The sequence below is a fragment of the Colias eurytheme genome, chromosome 3 (genome assembly GCF_061535395.1).
Source record: "Colias eurytheme isolate Ceu_HAF_F1 chromosome 3, ilColEury1 Martin Lab GWU primary, whole genome shotgun sequence".
Taxonomy (NCBI): Eukaryota; Metazoa; Arthropoda; class Insecta; order Lepidoptera; family Pieridae; genus Colias; species Colias eurytheme.
The window spans coordinates 10,634,205-10,652,325 of NC_142982.1; the positions used below are offsets into that span (position 1 = coordinate 10,634,205).

The following is an 18,121-nucleotide window of genomic DNA, read 5'->3' on the forward strand; positions in this document are numbered from 1 at the left end:
GTCAGTTTTCACTTATAAAAAATTTAAATTTGCTACCGGTGGGTATCTACCTATATACAGGGTACAGCTGGACAATTCTTGGAGATTTATTGATCTACATAAAGAATAAAGCTTAGCTAAATTGAATATACTACAATATACTTTTAACACAATCAATATGATTCTCTGGTTTCTATAGTAGGATTTTTCGAAGTTGGCAAGTTCGAGCCAAGTTTGGTGGGAAATAAACACTATTAAATAGTTTAAATTCACATCCTAGTACTGTCAACCTCCCCATTTTCATCTGGTTCTTCTTTCTTCCTTTCTTTATTCCTACTTCTGAAGAACGACGCAGTTGTAAGCGATCTAATACGAAACGATCCTAGTCCGTTTGATATTGAGTTTATAGAGCCTCGATCTTCTGGAAGTTTCTGCGATGTGGGGCGTGTTTTGTATGAAAAGCTGGCGGCTTTGAGCCTGGCTCCGAAGCCGAGTTTGGTGGTGGTGTCTGGTGGGTGTGGGATTGTGGGGGTGTGTGGGGCAGAGGCGCTCATGGGTGGGGCCATGTCGGGACGACGGGACACCATGCTGTTGTAGGGGCGGAGGTCCAGGTCGAGTTCGCGGCTGTGGGATCATAATGTATTTAATATAATTATGTCGTACTCAAGTTATAAAGCTTTTTATGTTGGCGTACTATAAACGATTATAGGTATAAGTACAGGTGAAGTGTATGTGCGTGTATAAGTGTAGTGAAATGCAGGCAAGTGTATACACATATGTGTATGTGTATAAGAGAATATTCAGGGTGCAGGTGTCTGTGTGTGGAAGTATATATGGCATGTGCAAGTGTATCTGTATTTATGTGTATATGCGTATATGCGTGTACTCACGTGGGATGGTCGTGCCTCGTGTGTGCGCGCCGCAGCTGGTGCCGGCGGTGGCTCGGCGCGGTGCCCGCACGCGCTGTGCGACGCCGCACGCTCACTGATGATGCAACACACATTAGTTGTTGGCTGAGTTTCGGTCATGAGATAGTAGAATTACTTTATTTAAAAAAATTGGTTGTCTGTAAAGTCAGTTTACTGACGATAGTTGAACGTGACAACGTCCGATTGGGTTTCTGTGTCACTCGTTCCGCGCTCTCGCTCGCACTTCAAGCCTTACATGGAACGCCTCAGACCGAGGTAACGCCGCATGAGTCATGTTTTTTCGTGCGTACAGCCGGTGCTATCGAGACGTTGTCACGTCAAAAAATTTTTGTGTATGAATATGAATCTTGTAAATCTGCTGCCTGCAGCATGGTGTACACGAGCGCGGCGCCACGTGTGTGTGCACTCACCGGGCGCGTCCAGCGGGTGCGTGTAGATGCGCCTGCAGCATGGTGTACACGAGCGCGGCGCCACGTGTGTGTGCACTCACCGGGCGCGTCCAGCGGGTGCGTGTAGATGCGCCTGCAGCATGGTGTACACGAGCGCGGCGCCACGTGTGTGTGCACTCACCGGGCGCGTCCAGCGGGTGCGTGTAGATGCGCCTGCAGCATGGTGTACACGAGCGCGGCGCCACGTGTGTGTGCACTCACCGGGCGCGTCCAGCGGGTGCGTGTAGATGCGCCTGCAGCATGGTGTACACGAGCGCGGCGCCACGTGTGTGTGCACTCACCGGGCGCGTCCAGCGGGTGCGTGTAGATGCGCCTGCAGCATGGTGTACACGAGCGCGGCGCCACGTGTGTGTGCACTCACCGGGCGCGTCCAGCGGGTGCGTGTAGATGCGCCTGCAGCATGGTGTACACGAGCGCGGCGCCACGTGTGTGTGCACTCACCGGGCGCGTCCAGCGGGTGCGTGTAGATGCGCCTGCAGCATGGTGTACACGAGCGCGGCGCCACGTGTGTGTGCACTCACCGGGCGCGTCCAGCGGGTGCGTGTAGATGCGCCTGCAGCATGGTGTACACGAGCGCGGCGCCACGTGTGTGTGCACTCACCGGGCGCGTCCAGCGGGTGCGTGTAGATGCGCCTGCAGCATGGTGTACACGAGCGCGGCGCCACGTGTGTGTGCACTCACCGGGCGCGTCCAGCGGGTGCGTGTAGATGCGCCTGCAGCATGGTGTACACGAGCGCGGCGCCACGTGTGTGTGCACTCACCGGGCGCGTCCAGCGGGTGCGTGTAGATGCGCCTGCAGCATGGTGTACACGAGCGCGGCGCCACGTGTGTGTGCACTCACCGGGCGCGTCCAGCGGGTGCGTGTAGATGCGCCTGCAGCATGGTGTACACGAGCGCGGCGCCACGTGTGTGTGCACTCACCGGGCGCGTCCAGCGGGTGCGTGTAGATGCGCCTGCAGCATGGTGTACACGAGCGCGGCGCCACGTGTGTGTGCACTCACCGGGCGCGTCCAGCGGGTGCGTGTAGATGCGCCTGCAGCATGGTGTACACGAGCGCGGCGCCACGTGTGTGTGCACTCACCGGGCGCGTCCAGCGGGTGCGTGTAGATGCGCCTGCAGCATGGTGTACACGAGCGCGGCGCCACGTGTGTGTGCACTCACCGGGCGCGTCCAGCGGGTGCGTGTAGATGCGCCTGCAGCATGGTGTACACGAGCGCGGCGCCACGTGTGTGTGCACTCACCGGGCGCGTCCAGCGGGTGCGTGTAGATGCGCCTGCAGCATGGTGTACACGAGCGCGGCGCCACGTGTGTGTGCACTCACCGGGCGCGTCCAGCGGGTGCGTGTAGATGCGCCTGCGCGCCTGCAGCATGGTGTACACGAGCGCGGCGCCACGTGTGTGTGCACTCACCGGGCGCGTCCAGCGGGTGCGTGTAGATGCGCCTGCAGCATGGTGTACACGAGCGCGGCGCCACGTGTGTGTGCACTCACCGGGCGCGTCCAGCGGGTGCGTGTAGATGCGCCTGCAGCATGGTGTACACGAGCGCGGCGCCACGTGTGTGTGCACTCACCGGGCGCGTCCAGCGGGTGCGTGTAGATGCGCCTGCAGCATGGTGTACACGAGCGCGGCGCCACGTGTGTGTGCACTCACCGGGCGCGTCCAGCGGGTGCGTGTAGATGCGCCTGCAGCATGGTGTACACGAGCGCGGCGCCACGTGTGTGTGCACTCACCGGGCGCGTCCAGCGGGTGCGTGTAGATGCGCCTGCAGCATGGTGTACACGAGCGCGGCGCCACGTGTGTGTGCACTCACCGGGCGCGTCCAGCGGGTGCGTGTAGATGCGCCTGCAGCATGGTGTACACGAGCGCGGCGCCACGTGTGTGTGCACTCACCGGGCGCGTCCAGCGGGTGCGTGTAGATGCGCCTGCAGCATGGTGTACACGAGCGCGGCGCCACGTGTGTGTGCACTCACCGGGCGCGTCCAGCGGGTGCGTGTAGATGCGCCTGCGCGCCTGCAGCATGGTGTACACGAGCGCGGCGCCACGTGTGTGTGCACTCACCGGGCGCGTCCAGCGGGTGCGTGTAGATGCGCCTGCAGCATGGTGTACACGAGCGCGGCGCCACGTGTGTGTGCACTCACCGGGCGCGTCCAGCGGGTGCGTGTAGATGCGCCTGCAGCATGGTGTACACGAGCGCGGCGCCACGTGTGTGTGCACTCACCGGGCGCGTCCAGCGGGTGCGTGTAGATGCGCCTGCAGCATGGTGTACACGAGCGCGGCGCCACGTGTGTGTGCACTCACCGGGCGCGTCCAGCGGGTGCGTGTAGATGCGCCTGCAGCATGGTGTACACGAGCGCGGCGCCACGTGTGTGTGCACTCACCGGGCGCGTCCAGCGGGTGCGTGTAGATGCGCCTGCAGCATGGTGTACACGAGCGCGGCGCCACGTGTGTGTGCACTCACCGGGCGCGTCCAGCGGGTGCGTGTAGATGCGCCTGCAGCATGGTGTACACGAGCGCGGCGCCACGTGTGTGTGCACTCACCGGGCGCGTCCAGCGGGTGCGTGTAGATGCGCCTGCAGCATGGTGTACACGAGCGCGGCGCCACGTGTGTGTGCACTCACCGGGCGCGTCCAGCGGGTGCGTGTAGATGCGCCTGCAGCATGGTGTACACGAGCGCGGCGCCACGTGTGTGTGCACTCACCGGGCGCGTCCAGCGGGTGCGTGTAGATGCGCCTGCGCGCCTGCAGCATGGTGTACACGAGCGCGGCGCCACGTGTGTGTGCACTCACCGGGCGCGTCCAGCGGGTGCGTGTAGATGCGCCTGCGCGCCTGCAGCATGGTGTACACGAGCGCGGCGCCACGTGTGTGTGCACTCACCGGGCGCGTCCAGCGGGTGCGTGTAGATGCGCCTGCAGCATGGTGTACACGAGCGCGGCGCCACGTGTGTGTGCACTCACCGGGCGCGTCCAGCGGGTGCGTGTAGATGCGCCTGCAGCATGGTGTACACGAGCGCGGCGCCACGTGTGTGTGCACTCACCGGGCGCGTCCAGCGGGTGCGTGTAGATGCGCCTGCAGCATGGTGTACACGAGCGCGGCGCCACGTGTGTGTGCACTCACCGGGCGCGTCCAGCGGGTGCGTGTAGATGCGCCTGCAGCATGGTGTACACGAGCGCGGCGCCACGTGTGTGTGCACTCACCGGGCGCGTCCAGCGGGTGCGTGTAGATGCGCCTGCAGCATGGTGTACACGAGCGCGGCGCCACGTGTGTGTGCACTCACCGGGCGCGTCCAGCGGGTGCGTGTAGATGCGCCTGCAGCATGGTGTACACGAGCGCGGCGCCACGTGTGTGTGCACTCACCGGGCGCGTCCAGCGGGTGCGTGTAGATGCGCCTGCAGCATGGTGTACACGAGCGCGGCGCCACGTGTGTGTGCACTCACCGGGCGCGTCCAGCGGGTGCGTGTAGATGCGCCTGCAGCATGGTGTACACGAGCGCGGCGCCACGTGTGTGTGCACTCACCGGGCGCGTCCAGCGGGTGCGTGTAGATGCGCCTGCAGCATGGTGTACACGAGCGCGGCGCCACGTGTGTGTGCACTCACCGGGCGCGTCCAGCGGGTGCGTGTAGATGCGCCTGCAGCATGGTGTACACGAGCGCGGCGCCACGTGTGTGTGCACTCACCGGGCGCGTCCAGCGGGTGCGTGTAGATGCGCCTGCAGCATGGTGTACACGAGCGCGGCGCCACGTGTGTGTGCACTCACCGGGCGCGTCCAGCGGGTGCGTGTAGATGCGCCTGCAGCATGGTGTACACGAGCGCGGCGCCACGTGTGTGTGCACTCACCGGGCGCGTCCAGCGGGTGCGTGTAGATGCGCCTGCAGCATGGTGTACACGAGCGCGGCGCCACGTGTGTGTGCACTCACCGGGCGCGTCCAGCGGGTGCGTGTAGATGCGCCTGCAGCATGGTGTACACGAGCGCGGCGCCACGTGTGTGTGCACTCACCGGGCGCGTCCAGCGGGTGCGTGTAGATGCGCCTGCAGCATGGTGTACACGAGCGCGGCGCCACGTGTGTGTGCACTCACCGGGCGCGTCCAGCGGGTGCGTGTAGATGCGCCTGCAGCATGGTGTACACGAGCGCGGCGCCACGTGTGTGTGCACTCACCGGGCGCGTCCAGCGGGTGCGTGTAGATGCGCCTGCGCGCCTGCAGCATGGTGTACACGAGCGCGGCGAGGGAGCGGGGCGCGGGCGGGGGCGGCGGGGCGCCGGGCCCGCGCGCGCGGCCCCGATTCACCCACCACGTCTCCATCTTCCCTTTGCCCTTCACGGCTACGCAGCCGCGCGCTTCTACGCCGTAGCCCTGACGCTCTAGCATCTGAACGCGACATCGGACAATAACATTGAAATACATAAATAATAAAGGAACACGAGTAGCATTGATAAACTGGAAGAACATTAGTAGTGGAGTATGTAATGTAGAGTTTAAGGAAAATTTAAATTTACAAAATTGACATCGTTTTGCCGTTTAAGTTTAATTAGAATTGAGTCATTGAGCTTATAACACCGAAGGCGGGACACCCTGTGTACTAATAATAAATGTGACACGAATGACACACTTGTACCTGTTTAGTATACTTGGTGACCTGTATCCTCCCCATTGCGCCTGTGGACTCCATGCGCGAGGCCTCGTTGACCGTGTTCCCCCAGATGTCGTACACCGGCTTGCGAGCGCCGATCACGCCGCCTACTAGTGGCCCGCAACTTATACCTGTATATTATTTACCATTTATACATACAGGGTGTAATCGTTAAGTGTGCATAGGCGATTGTTCCATAACTATAATAGTCGAAGATCTGATATAACATCGACCTTCACCGATCTGTTTAATAGATAAAAATTATTTTATAGGTAATTTAGTATATTAAAAATGATAAAAAATAGGGGTTGCCTGAAAAAATCTTGGCTAGGCTATAATTAATTAAAAATTGATTTTTTTTAATTTCACCATTGAGTTTAACGGTAACTAAGTAGGTATTGTGTTTGAGTCGAAGCTTTTAACTTTTTTCAAAAATTGTTCGTTGTCTTCTTTTGCTGCATACTTTTTCATAAAAAATCGATTTCTGGCATAATAAAGTTAACTTTTTGAAATTCGGCAACCGTAATTCAGGACAGATTTTTTACGGGCAACCTTATATCATCGTATTCACAATAAAACAGCGCTTATTTTTTATATTTGGTTAATATATTAAAAAAAATAGGTGAAAATAACTACGAGCAAAATACCTGTTTACACCTGGCAACCCAAAAATGTGCCAGGAGAAGAATAGGCAACCCTCGGTTTGTATATTCTATACTTCTATAGGCTGTGTACTTACCGTTAGGTGTTAAATTTGTTCGCTAAACTAATGTTAATTTTTTTGTTAAACTATTGTTAAATGTATGGGAGTGTTTAATATAAAATTTTAGGATATATCACGTTTTATTTTTAAAAAGTGTCATTTAGATACTAAAGTAATACGATCGTCAACCCAATTTTAAAATATAAAAAAGACGGGTTGCACTCCGGGAGTGCCGGCAGAAGTGAAAACTTGATTATTAACGTTCAGCATGTTTGATATTTTGGAATGGTATCCGTCTTACGCATGGAATATAAGGGCAAAAAAAAAAATCCGTCACGCTTTTTCGATCAGGCCACGTGTCCTGACGCGAGTTTAAGATTTTATACCCAACGCCGCTAAAGAAGTTTTCACTTCAAAAATAAATTATTAAACGAAAATCGTATACAGTAAGATATAAAATGACACAAATATAATTATATTATAACAAATAACTTAATTATATACTTCATACATATTAAGTTATTACTTATTACGTGGTAAATAATTACCTAATTACACATAACTTACATAATATCTAAGATATATCAAATCTGACTAATTGTCAGATTTTCCAACAAGTTGAATAATTAATCTATATACGCGTTGTTTACACTTTTGTTCCCGACCATTCGAAAATTATATCAATATACAACAAAAAACTTTGCTAGCGCGATTCAATTCTACTCAACAGCGTGTAGCGACATCTATTTTCACTGAACGAAACTTGATACTCGATATAACATTTTTCTCTACCTTTGTTTTGAGATGATTTCTGTATGTGTGTTTAAATAAATGTTCTTAAATTTTAATTTAATAAAATAAGGAGGTCAGGTCAGCATTACTTAACTTATATATCCCCATTAAAAGTTATCATATAATAATTTCTCAAGGTATCTAGAGCATGCCTTATTAAATTCGCACTTTAACCTCGTAAGGCCCAGCCTAAATTTTGATCTGTGTACATTACGAACCAATGTAGTAAAATGTTTAATTAGGTTATGTACTGAAATTACAAATTATGTACAAATAATTACGTCCCTATATAGTGAAACCCTTTTTTTTCTTCAACCTTTTAATTATTTATAAAATTACGATAGTGGTACGTCGTAGGACCTATGAGGCAAGGGCTGGACTGATTTTCATAATTTTAAATTTGGTTGGTTTACCTTGGGAAAACATATCGACATTTATTTATACAAACGTTAGGCACAAATTATATTTTCGATATGAAATATCTTAGCATACTTAAAACATGTTTATTAATAATACAGTTTTTAAGCTACATAATTTCGAATTTTAGTTTCGTAAATAAATTATAAAATTGACTTTATTACACGAAACATGGAAGTGAATTAAAAGTACTTATCTCGATTAAAACCACAATATTATTTTCTGTGGCGTTTTAAGTCTGTCTGAGTCTCTAAAGTTTCCGGATTACTACTAATTTATTAATTCCACGTGTACATTATTTTGTACACTTCAAAGTAAATAATTTTTCAAGATTTTTATTTATTTTTTCTATATTAAATACATACCGACTCTCAGGCGAAACTTGTTAAAGCTGTTCTTATTGATATCTTCGAGCGCATCTTTCAACGCAAACGCGTAGTCAACGAGCGCACACAGGTGTTCACAGTCGTCGTCGCCTGTCTGTAAAAATATATATTTTTTGACGTGACAACATCTTATAATTCGATAGAGCCGGCTGCAAGCACGAAAAAACATGACTCATGCGGCGTTACCTCGCTCTGAGGCGTTCCATGTGAGGCTTGAAGTGCAAGCGAGAGCGCGGAACGAGCGACAAAGAAGCACAATCGGACGTTGTCACGTTCAACTATCGTCAGGAAACCGACTTTACAGACAACCAATTTTTATTTTTATTTAATAAATTAAAAGGGGTGATTGCAATCCAAAAAAAAAAAATCGAAATATTACAAATTATACGAAAATCTGAATAGATTGATTTACTGAAAAGAGCCTCGTAATTCCTAAAAAATATGATTTAGTTTCCACATTCAAGAGTTTTTGATAGTTGTTTTTTTGTCATTTACTTCTATAGCCTTTGTTTTGAATAAAATAATGTGTATGTATTTGTTTTTCTATTACTATTTACAATTTACAATGCTATTGTTGTGTGTTGGAATAAATGGTTTCTTTCTTTCTAAAAAATACCTTGTGGTCCGGATTGAGTCCAGAAGCGGCCATATATGTTGCACCGATTGTTTTAATCTTCTCAATACTTTTGAATCGCGGTTGCATTAGGAGTTTGTCAAAATCAACTGAAAAAACGAAAAAGAGTTCATTACAATTAAAAACATTGCAGAAATATAAACTCTTGTGTTTTAGCAATTTTTGATTATTAATAATTTACAATACAAGTAAGTGATAAATGTTTGGCAAATTTGGAAAAATTATACAAAAAAAGTAAGATTGAACCATCACACTTTAACCAAACCATTACGGCGATATTTATTTTCTATTATATTATATTTATAACAATTAACCAAAACCAATTAACAAAGTGATATTTATAACAATGATACAGCCAAAAAATATGAATATTTTTTTTTTACAAAATGTGGGTAGACAAAAAATCTCACAAATAATCTCATTCAGCAGCCGCATGCACTCCTTGGCGCGCTCCTCCGAGTAGAACTCGTGGAAGTTCGGGATTCCCGCGAACATTACGCCTACTTCGTCCCGCCATTGAGAGTATAGCTCCTGAAATATAGAAAATATCATCATTTTCACGGTTTTGTAAATTTTGTTGACTCGGTAAAGTTTTTCTGCCAGGTTACCCTTATCATTCAGCAGTAAATGTAGTACGTACAAGGTCAAACATTGTCCGAAGAAAAATCCGCACTTTTCTTAGACAGTCTTTATAAAATATGTAATCTTCTTTTCATCAATAAAGACACCTATATTCCGAGGTCTCGTCAGCTGTCACAGGAAGTCGAGCTGTGACGTCACTTTCACTATGATATAACTAGTTTTGACTAAAAGTGACGTAACAACAACCTTAAGTATCCTATCTACATACTTACATCTGGACATCTATCCTTGCTCAAGAAATGGTTAACCACATGATCTGGCAGTATATGCTTCAGCAGATGTCTATTCATTCGTCGTGTTTCCGTCATCTCAGCGAGATCTCGTCTCGCCTGCAGCCTCCACAGGAAGTCAAGTCGTGACGTCACTTCCACTAGCCTCGCGTGATACACTACTATGATGAGGAACATCAGCATCAGGATCATCATTTGCGCGTAGAACGGGAGCTGCCTGGAATGAGTTATTATATTGGAATTTGTGGACCAAGGAATAGCAACTCGTGTGCTATTCCTTGGTCGAAAAAGAACGTGTGTGCCAAGCAGACGTGCCAGAAGTGAAACTTCTTTGATTCAAAGATACCAAAATCATCGCCTTACGTGACGATATTGCCATGACGTGACCTTGACATTATACTCTCAGCGCGCCTAAACAAGTTTCTCTTCAAAAATACGCTTTCATAATTGCGCATTAAATGTAGAAACTATTATTTTATCTAAGTCAATAAATATTATTGGAATATTCCGAAATATGAGTCAGGAGCAGACCGTGCGTACAGGAATTAATTTCTTGAGTTAATTATTTCTTGATTTCACTTTAGAGCTAATTTATTGTTTTTCTCCAAAATAATAAGAAAATATTCCACCAAATATAAGAATACTAGATTTCCGCCCGCGGCTTCGCCCGCGTTTTCAAAGGAAAACCCGCATAGTTCCCGTTCCCGTGGGATTTCCGGGATAAAACCTATCCTATGTTTTAATCCAAGTTACCCTCTATATGTGTGCTAAATTTCATTGTAATCGGTTCAGTAGTTTTTACGTGATAGAGTAACAAACATCCATACATCCATACTTACAAACTTTCGCCTTTATAATAGTAGTAGGATTAAGATTTAATTATTCATTAAATATACTCACGTGTTAGTATTAGTCGGGTCAAAATTATACACATTATAGTAGACGAACAGCAGAACAGAGTAGAGAGCCACATTGACGATGGCCAGGAAGGTCTTGATCAAGTAATATAGCTTCAGAATAGATGTCAGAGCCACAAGGCATAGGATCCAAGTGAATACAACGTATTCTGGTCTATAACACTCTCCAGATTTGTCCTTGCCTTCTGTGGTGTTTGTGAATGTGAAGTTAGTGGGCTCGAAGTTTGGGAATGACGCTGGACAGACGTAGAGTTTTGCTGTGCTGGAAGAAAGTTCACTGTTGGTGTGTGGATGGAAGAATTGATGATGAACAGAATTTGACAATTTGGTTAGATTTATCAAAAATTATTATTATCTGTTGTTGTGATTTTGTCACTTGATATTGACTTTAAATAACTTTGACTGGATATTTTACACTAGTTTTACATGCAAACTGATTAAATGAACCTTTCTATCATCAGCTATTCAACATTAGGTCTGTTAAAATTGATCAGATTTCCAATTATGGTTGGTTTAAACCTTTTAAACAGTTCTTAAATCTGTTATTTTAATCGCCATTACAATCATCGCTATCATCACTATTAGCATCCGTTTAATCGTCACTTTCACCATCAATTTTTTCACACTTTCACCACCACTACCAAGATCATCACAATAAAAATCCCCCATACCTGGATATAGACATGATAGTAACAAAGCAGCAGATATGCATGTTCCGTCTCGCTCTGTTCCCACTGAGCGCAGCGGACGCACGAGCGAGACGGGACGTGCTTGTGAACTCCTCCGCCATTACTAGTGCGAAGGATAACGCGAGAGGTACTGTCATTGCTAGCAGTACTGCTACCAGGAGGAGACAGCTGGAATAAAGATATTATAGAGTTTAAAAGTTGGTTAACGTGCAGTTTCATCTGCATTGGCGAGGGAAATTTCCTATAGGAGCACCGCTACTAGAAAAAAGCAGCTAGAATGGTGGTTTGAGATTTAGTATCTGTTTGTGTCCTTTTACTGTGGCTTTGAACGAGAGGTAAAAAAACTATAGGAGATAGATTTTTTAAGCTATTGCATAGCTTATATCGCGGGCCTTGAGCGCGGGGACCGAATCGAGAAATTCCGTAACGAAAAAACCTCACGCTCCCCACTCCGACGGACACGGAGGTGTGGCTTGAAGGCATGCTATGCAATAGCTTTACCGCGGCAGTCCCCGAGTACCACACGTCTTTTTTTATTGTAGATAGGGAAGCGCTTGACCACAATCTTGCCTGATGGAAAGCTAAAATGTGGTCTAAGATGGTACGCGCTTCCCTAGTAGGTACCGGTTCACTCTTCGCTTGAAGACCCCCAAATTGTACTCGTCGGGGAACACAGATTCAGGAAGCGCGTTCCAGTCCCTTACGGTTCGAATGAAGAAAGATACATTTTTTATCGCGGTAGAATAGATATGGTCGTGACAAAGTAGCACATATGCAAGAGACGGTCCGCCTAAAGCAAAGGGGGCGCATATTAGCGTAATATTTACGATAAAACAATAATAAATAGGTGTTATAACGACACCAACTCCATCAATAATTTTTTAAGTCCTGCACCCCCTTTGCTTTAGTCCAACCCAAGAGACACGACGTGCTTCTGAAATCCTCTGTTATTATTAGTGCGAGTAAGACCGCGAGCGATACTGTCATCGCGAATAGTACAGCTATTGACAAGAGGCAGCTGGTATATGGTACACAATATATTTATAGGTTATTGACGTGGCTAAGAATACCGCCACTAGCAGGAAACATCTGGAATATTTAAGCTAAGTAATTATAAAATGTTAAATAATAAATTATAATATTTAATTTGACTTGAAGGTCTTCTTGTTGAACTGCCCCCCTAGTCAAGTGGCTTTCTGTTAGCGTAGCGTAGTAATTCGTAGTCTATTCTATTGAACGCTACGCTAACAGAAAACCACTTGACTAGGGAGGCTGGAAAGAGCATCTAGTGACGTTTACCTCAAGTTTTATGGATAGGAATCTTAATTATTTCGACTTAACTTTTACTTACTTATAATGCATGATGAACTGGACACATAAAATAAACAGCCAAAGCACGAGGCAGCACATCACATTAGACTTGAAGGTCTTTTCATCGAGTTGGCAGAACAGAGTATCTAGGGACTTCTGTCGAAAGTGGAGTGACCAGGGGTGCATGTGTTCCATACGCATCTTACGGTTACTGCTCACTTCTATGGAATGGTTTATTATGTCGTCCTCCTGGGAAAATATATTGAGTTGTTTATTTGAAGTGAAAACTTCTTTAGCGGCGTTGGGTATAAAATCTTAAACTCGCGTCAGGACACGTGGCCTGATCGAAAAAGCGTAAGACGGATGTTTTTTTTTTTTTAGCCCTTATATTCCATGCGTACGGATACCATTCCAAAATATCAAAAATGCTGAACGTTAATAATCAAGTTTTCACTTCTGCCGGCACTCCCGGAGTGCAACCCGTCTTTTTTTTATTATATTTTATTGGGGAATACCATAAACATAAACATGATTCAAGAATTAGGATGTGGATTGACAGTTAGGTCAAAGATCGATACTAATCGGACTGGAAAAATATTTTTATTTGTTTTTTTTTTTATCCATTACATAAAGATATGGTATCTTTATGTAAAAATAGTCATATTTCAAGAATTAGGATACGAATTGACAGTTAGGTCAAAGATAAACTAATTGCGGAATTTTTTCTCCTTATCATGTTTATATTTAACTTCGATAGGCTTCTTTTGGAAGAATATCTATTCTGTATGTGATCTCATAAAACGAAATAATTAATATAGATTACAGATTTATTTTTAACATTCCTTGTTGTTGTTATATTATTGCCAAATTGAATTTAAGGGATGGTTCAACTATTGAATCGTGACCTGAAAGCAACCTAAAAGTTAAATGTTATTTATATATAAGCTTATATATAATAATTAAAACATAACATCGTTTACTCAATCCAAATAAAGCCCCTATTTATAAGGGAAAGCTATTAATGCCCACAATATCTAATATCTAATATATATTATAAAGGCGAAAGTTTGTAAGGATGTATGGATGTATGGATGTTTGTTACTCTTTCACGTAAAAACTACTGAACCGATAACAATGAAATTTAGCACACATATAGAGGGTAACTTGGATTAACACATAGGATAGTTTTTATCCCGGAAATCCCACGGGAACGGGAACTATGCGGGTTTTCCTTTGCAAACGCGGGCGAAGCCGCGGGCGGAAATCTAGTATTAATATAAAACAAATCACCTCAGACATGGAAGCCAGTTCGACGTCATTTCCTTGCTCCGCGTCCTCCGACCGGCGACACGCGCGCTGGCGGAGCGCGCCCGGCCCGCTGCTGAAGTACTGCAATGTTCATACATCATAGAATTATACTAGTTTTGAAGTGAAAACTTCTTTAGCGGCGTTGGGTATAAAATCTTAAACTCGCGCCAGGACACGTGACCTGATCGAAAAAGCGTAAGACGGATGGATATCAAACATGCTCAACGTTAATAATCAAGTTTTCACTTCTGCCGGCACTCCCGGAGTGCAACCCGTCTTTTGTTTTTTTTAAGCTATTGCATAGCTTCTATCGCGGGCCTTGAGCGCGGGGACCGAATCCAGAAATTGCGTAACGAAAAACCTCACGCTCCCCACTCCGACGGTCGCGGAGGTGTGGCTTGAAGGCATAGCATGCAATAGCTTTACCGCGGCCGCGGCAGTCCCCGAGTGCCACACGTCTTTTTTTATTTATTGTTGTATTATTGTGTTATTTATTTATTTATTCTTCACCCTGGCTGCACATGCATCGTGATTTTTTCTCCGTTTTTTTTTTTAATTTAAGATAGGTTAGTAATTAAAAAGATAAGAATGGTGGCAAAAAAATATCTATAACCATTAAATACATAATTGAATTTTTTTTGAAAAATTCTTTCGGTGTTAGATAGCCCATTTATCGAGGATAGGCTATATTTAATCCGGCCAAGACCAAAAGAAGCGGAGCTATGCGGGTAAAACCGTAGGGCAAAGCTAATTATATATTTTTTTGTTTATGTATCTACATTTGAACATACTTACATTTTGAAATGGCATTTCGGGAATCCAGTCAGTGGTGGTCTCGTCATCGATACTGCCGCTTCTCCGTCTTAGCGCATTACCATTCGCTGCTTGTGGTGGGTTGGCCCTATACAATGTAACAAATTTACATTTATTAGTAGTGGCAATACAAGAAAGAAATTCTTTTGACGTGACAACGTCTTATAATTCGATAGAGCCGGCTGCACACACGAAAAAACATGACTCATGCGGCGTTACCTCGCTCTGAGGCGTTCCATGTAAGGCTTGAAGTGCAAGCGAGAGCGCGGAACGAGCGACAAAGAAACACAATCGTTGTCACGTTCAACTATCGTCAGTAATTAATACTACCCCTAAATTAATACTTACACTGTTTTTCCTTGACCACCAGGTTGTCTGGAAGAGATCGCTGTCTTAGCGATAAGACCAGGCGGTCTTATCGCTTGTCTCAACTGTGTCTATTTATTTTATAATATATTTACTTTTGTAATTTTGATTTATTGGTGCACAATAAAGTATTTTTGTTTGTTTGTTTGTCAGTAAACCGTTTTTTTATCGAAAATGAAACGAAATGTGAGTTTGCATTAACTCACAGCACACTGGTCCTATAGCGCGTGGGGCGCGGCCGCTCGCTGCTCCGCACGAGGAACGTGTCCACGTCGTGTTCCCGCAAGTACGCGGAGCGCGAGCGGCCCTCGCCCGCTTCTACCGAGAACGCGCCGCGCAGGCAGGATAGTGTGGCCGCGGATATGTGGACGCGACTGGAATGGATATCTTAATCTTAATCTATCTTAATATATATAAATCTCGTGTCACAATGTTTGTCCTCAATGGACTCCTAAACCACATAACCGATTATAATAAAATTCGCACACCACGTGCAGTTCGATCCAACTTGAGAGATAGGATAGTTTTTATGAAATAAAAACGTAAACATGTAGGTACCACGGGCGAAGCCGGGGCGAACCGCTAGTATATTATATAAATCTCGTGTCACAATGTTTGTCCTCAATGGACTCCTAAACCACTTAACCGATTATAATAAAATTCGCACACCATGTGCAGTTCGATCCAACTTGAGAGATAGGATAGGTTTTATCCCGGAAATCCCACGGGAAAGGGAACTATGCGGGGTTTTCTCTGAAAACGCGGGCGGAAAGCTAGTAAAACTGTAAATTAGTATGTCGTAGCGCCATTTATTCCATATGTAACGTTAAGACAGATTCAATGAAAATTTTGCTCACAAGGCATCGTGGTAACAAACAAAAAACGTCATCATCGCAGCGTGGTAAAAAAATCGTGTTATGGCTCTAATGAAAACGCTCTTTATGCATAGTGGCAATGAATGTTGTTAACTTAATTTGAAGCTCAGTGAAATAGAAATACAAAAACTTTTTATTCTCAAATATTATATTTAATATGATTTATACTTTGCAAAAAAGAAAAAAATATTTGGGAACACTGGCACTAGTTCTTCACCTGACGGAAAACGATCGCTTGCATTTATTAATTTTAAATGGATGAGTCACGCGAGGTACTCTTAATGACCGTCGACGATGAACTGATTTGAATATAATATAAAGTTTAAAATATTGGAAACAATTTGAGTTACGCAACATGCAAGCAAAGCGCCTTATTGCACTTTGGACGTGCTTGGTCGTACAATCTTTTTAACTGCTACTTACCCAGGTAACCCGCCACTCTCCATATGGTTAGCGAGCGTGACGTCATGGGACCACAGATCGAACTGCCACTTGAGCAGCCCGAGCACGCCGCACAGCACTGTGCCGCTGTGGATGCCGATGCGCATGTCTAGGTCTACCTGTGGGATTTACTTAGGAAATTCAATAGATCGTCCTCCAAATATGAAGGGCTCATAAGATTCATTAATAAGACTATGAATCTCTGAAAATCTTGAAGTGTTTCATACAAATTACAATTAAAAAATCAAAAGGTAAGTCGTTGGAATCTAAAGTATTATAAAAAGATTTAAAATTGTTCCTTTGATGATGAGAAAGCCAAGAGAAAGCCTGTTTAAGAATCAAAAGTTTATATGACATTTGACATCTATCAACTTGCACTGGGCCAGTCACTCAAATCCACATGAGAAGCTAGTTGCGTGGAAAATAGTGGTAACAAACGATGAATGATGATGTTTTGTACTCATTATTTATTTATTTCAAGCCACTACTTATAAATAAAAAATGTGTGCGTGTACTAGTGTACACACGTAAGAAGTGAAACCTCTTTATAACCTTATATTTCAAAAAATAATTTACTATAATATTATGCAACTTGACAGAAATACGTCGAATCACGCGTGGTAGGGATAAGAACAAGATGGCGCGTAACGGAAAAATGTTACACTAATTTTTTTTCCAACCCCGATAAAGAAGTTTCACTTCAATAACTTAAAACAACGGCCCATATGATCTTAAAGCTACTTTAACGCTTTATTAATATTACACGTTCAAGTATTAATATACCTCCTACCTGTGCATTGTACCGCACATCACGTATAGCGCGTATCATGTGCAGGCCCATGTTGACGCAGCAGTACGCGTGGTCCGCGCGCGGCTCGGGCAGCCCGCTCACACAGAAGTAGCAGTCGCCCAGCAGTTTGATACGAAGACAGTGGTTCTCCTACACAATCAATGATTCTATTATACTAGTAGAAGCGGCATACGCCAACATCATTGCACTGAAAAACAGCGTAATTAATCAACTGCCGATTAAAATATAAAAAAGAACGTCTAGCCACGACGCTGAATGGTGCGTGACTAAGTGAAACTCGGGCACTTACCTGAGTTTTTTCTAGCCAAAATAGAGAGCGGGTAACGTATCTAGCTTTTTTATATATCATAGTACACAATATATTTTTTTTTACATACATAGATTCCTTACAGCTATTTGTATTACAATATTATAATTAACTTTAACAAAACAATACGCCAATAAAAAGGAATACCAATAATAAGACAATTAATGTGACAGTAGTTTTACATTAATGACAAAGTGGAAAACAATAGAACAATATTGTGACACTTTTTGAAGTGAAACTTCTTAAGGCGGGTTGAGAGTAAAATTTCAATGTCCAACCTTCACGTCATGGAGTAAGGCAACGATTTTGATATTGAATCTTACTAAATAAGTTTCACTTCTGACACGTGTGCATTGAATCTTGCTAAAGAAGTTTTACACGACGTTTATGACACGTGTGCACATACGCTCTTTGTTAATTTATGGGATTGATGAGAAAGAATAGAAAAAAAATCGATCACGAGGTGGGATTTGAACCATCTTTCGCCTCGCCGAGG

General features: G+C 45.4%; 1 protein-coding gene across 1 annotated transcript in view; it reads right to left on the minus strand.

Moving 5' to 3' along the window:
* The window catches only part of LOC149909957 (adenylyl cyclase 78C-like), a 20,353-nt gene continuing 2,232 nt past the window's right edge, over positions 1 to 18,121 (minus strand). The window contains exons 5-20 of the mRNA XM_090118426.1: positions 17,298 to 17,447; positions 16,490 to 16,626; positions 15,398 to 15,565; positions 14,808 to 14,913; positions 13,995 to 14,093; positions 12,745 to 12,953; positions 11,376 to 11,561; positions 10,688 to 10,966; positions 9,770 to 10,004; positions 9,326 to 9,446; positions 8,898 to 9,004; positions 8,261 to 8,375; positions 5,969 to 6,114; positions 5,495 to 5,721; positions 870 to 959; positions 1 to 603 (exon numbers count right to left, since the gene is read on the minus strand). Of these exons, the coding sequence (XP_089974552.1) occupies positions 249 to 603; positions 870 to 959; positions 5,495 to 5,721; positions 5,969 to 6,114; positions 8,261 to 8,375; positions 8,898 to 9,004; positions 9,326 to 9,446; positions 9,770 to 10,004; positions 10,688 to 10,966; positions 11,376 to 11,561; positions 12,745 to 12,953; positions 13,995 to 14,093; positions 14,808 to 14,913; positions 15,398 to 15,565; positions 16,490 to 16,626; positions 17,298 to 17,447 (2,730 nt within the window). The 3' untranslated portion in view covers positions 1 to 248. The remainder of the gene's footprint in view (positions 604 to 869; positions 960 to 5,494; positions 5,722 to 5,968; positions 6,115 to 8,260; positions 8,376 to 8,897; positions 9,005 to 9,325; positions 9,447 to 9,769; positions 10,005 to 10,687; positions 10,967 to 11,375; positions 11,562 to 12,744; positions 12,954 to 13,994; positions 14,094 to 14,807; positions 14,914 to 15,397; positions 15,566 to 16,489; positions 16,627 to 17,297; positions 17,448 to 18,121) is intronic.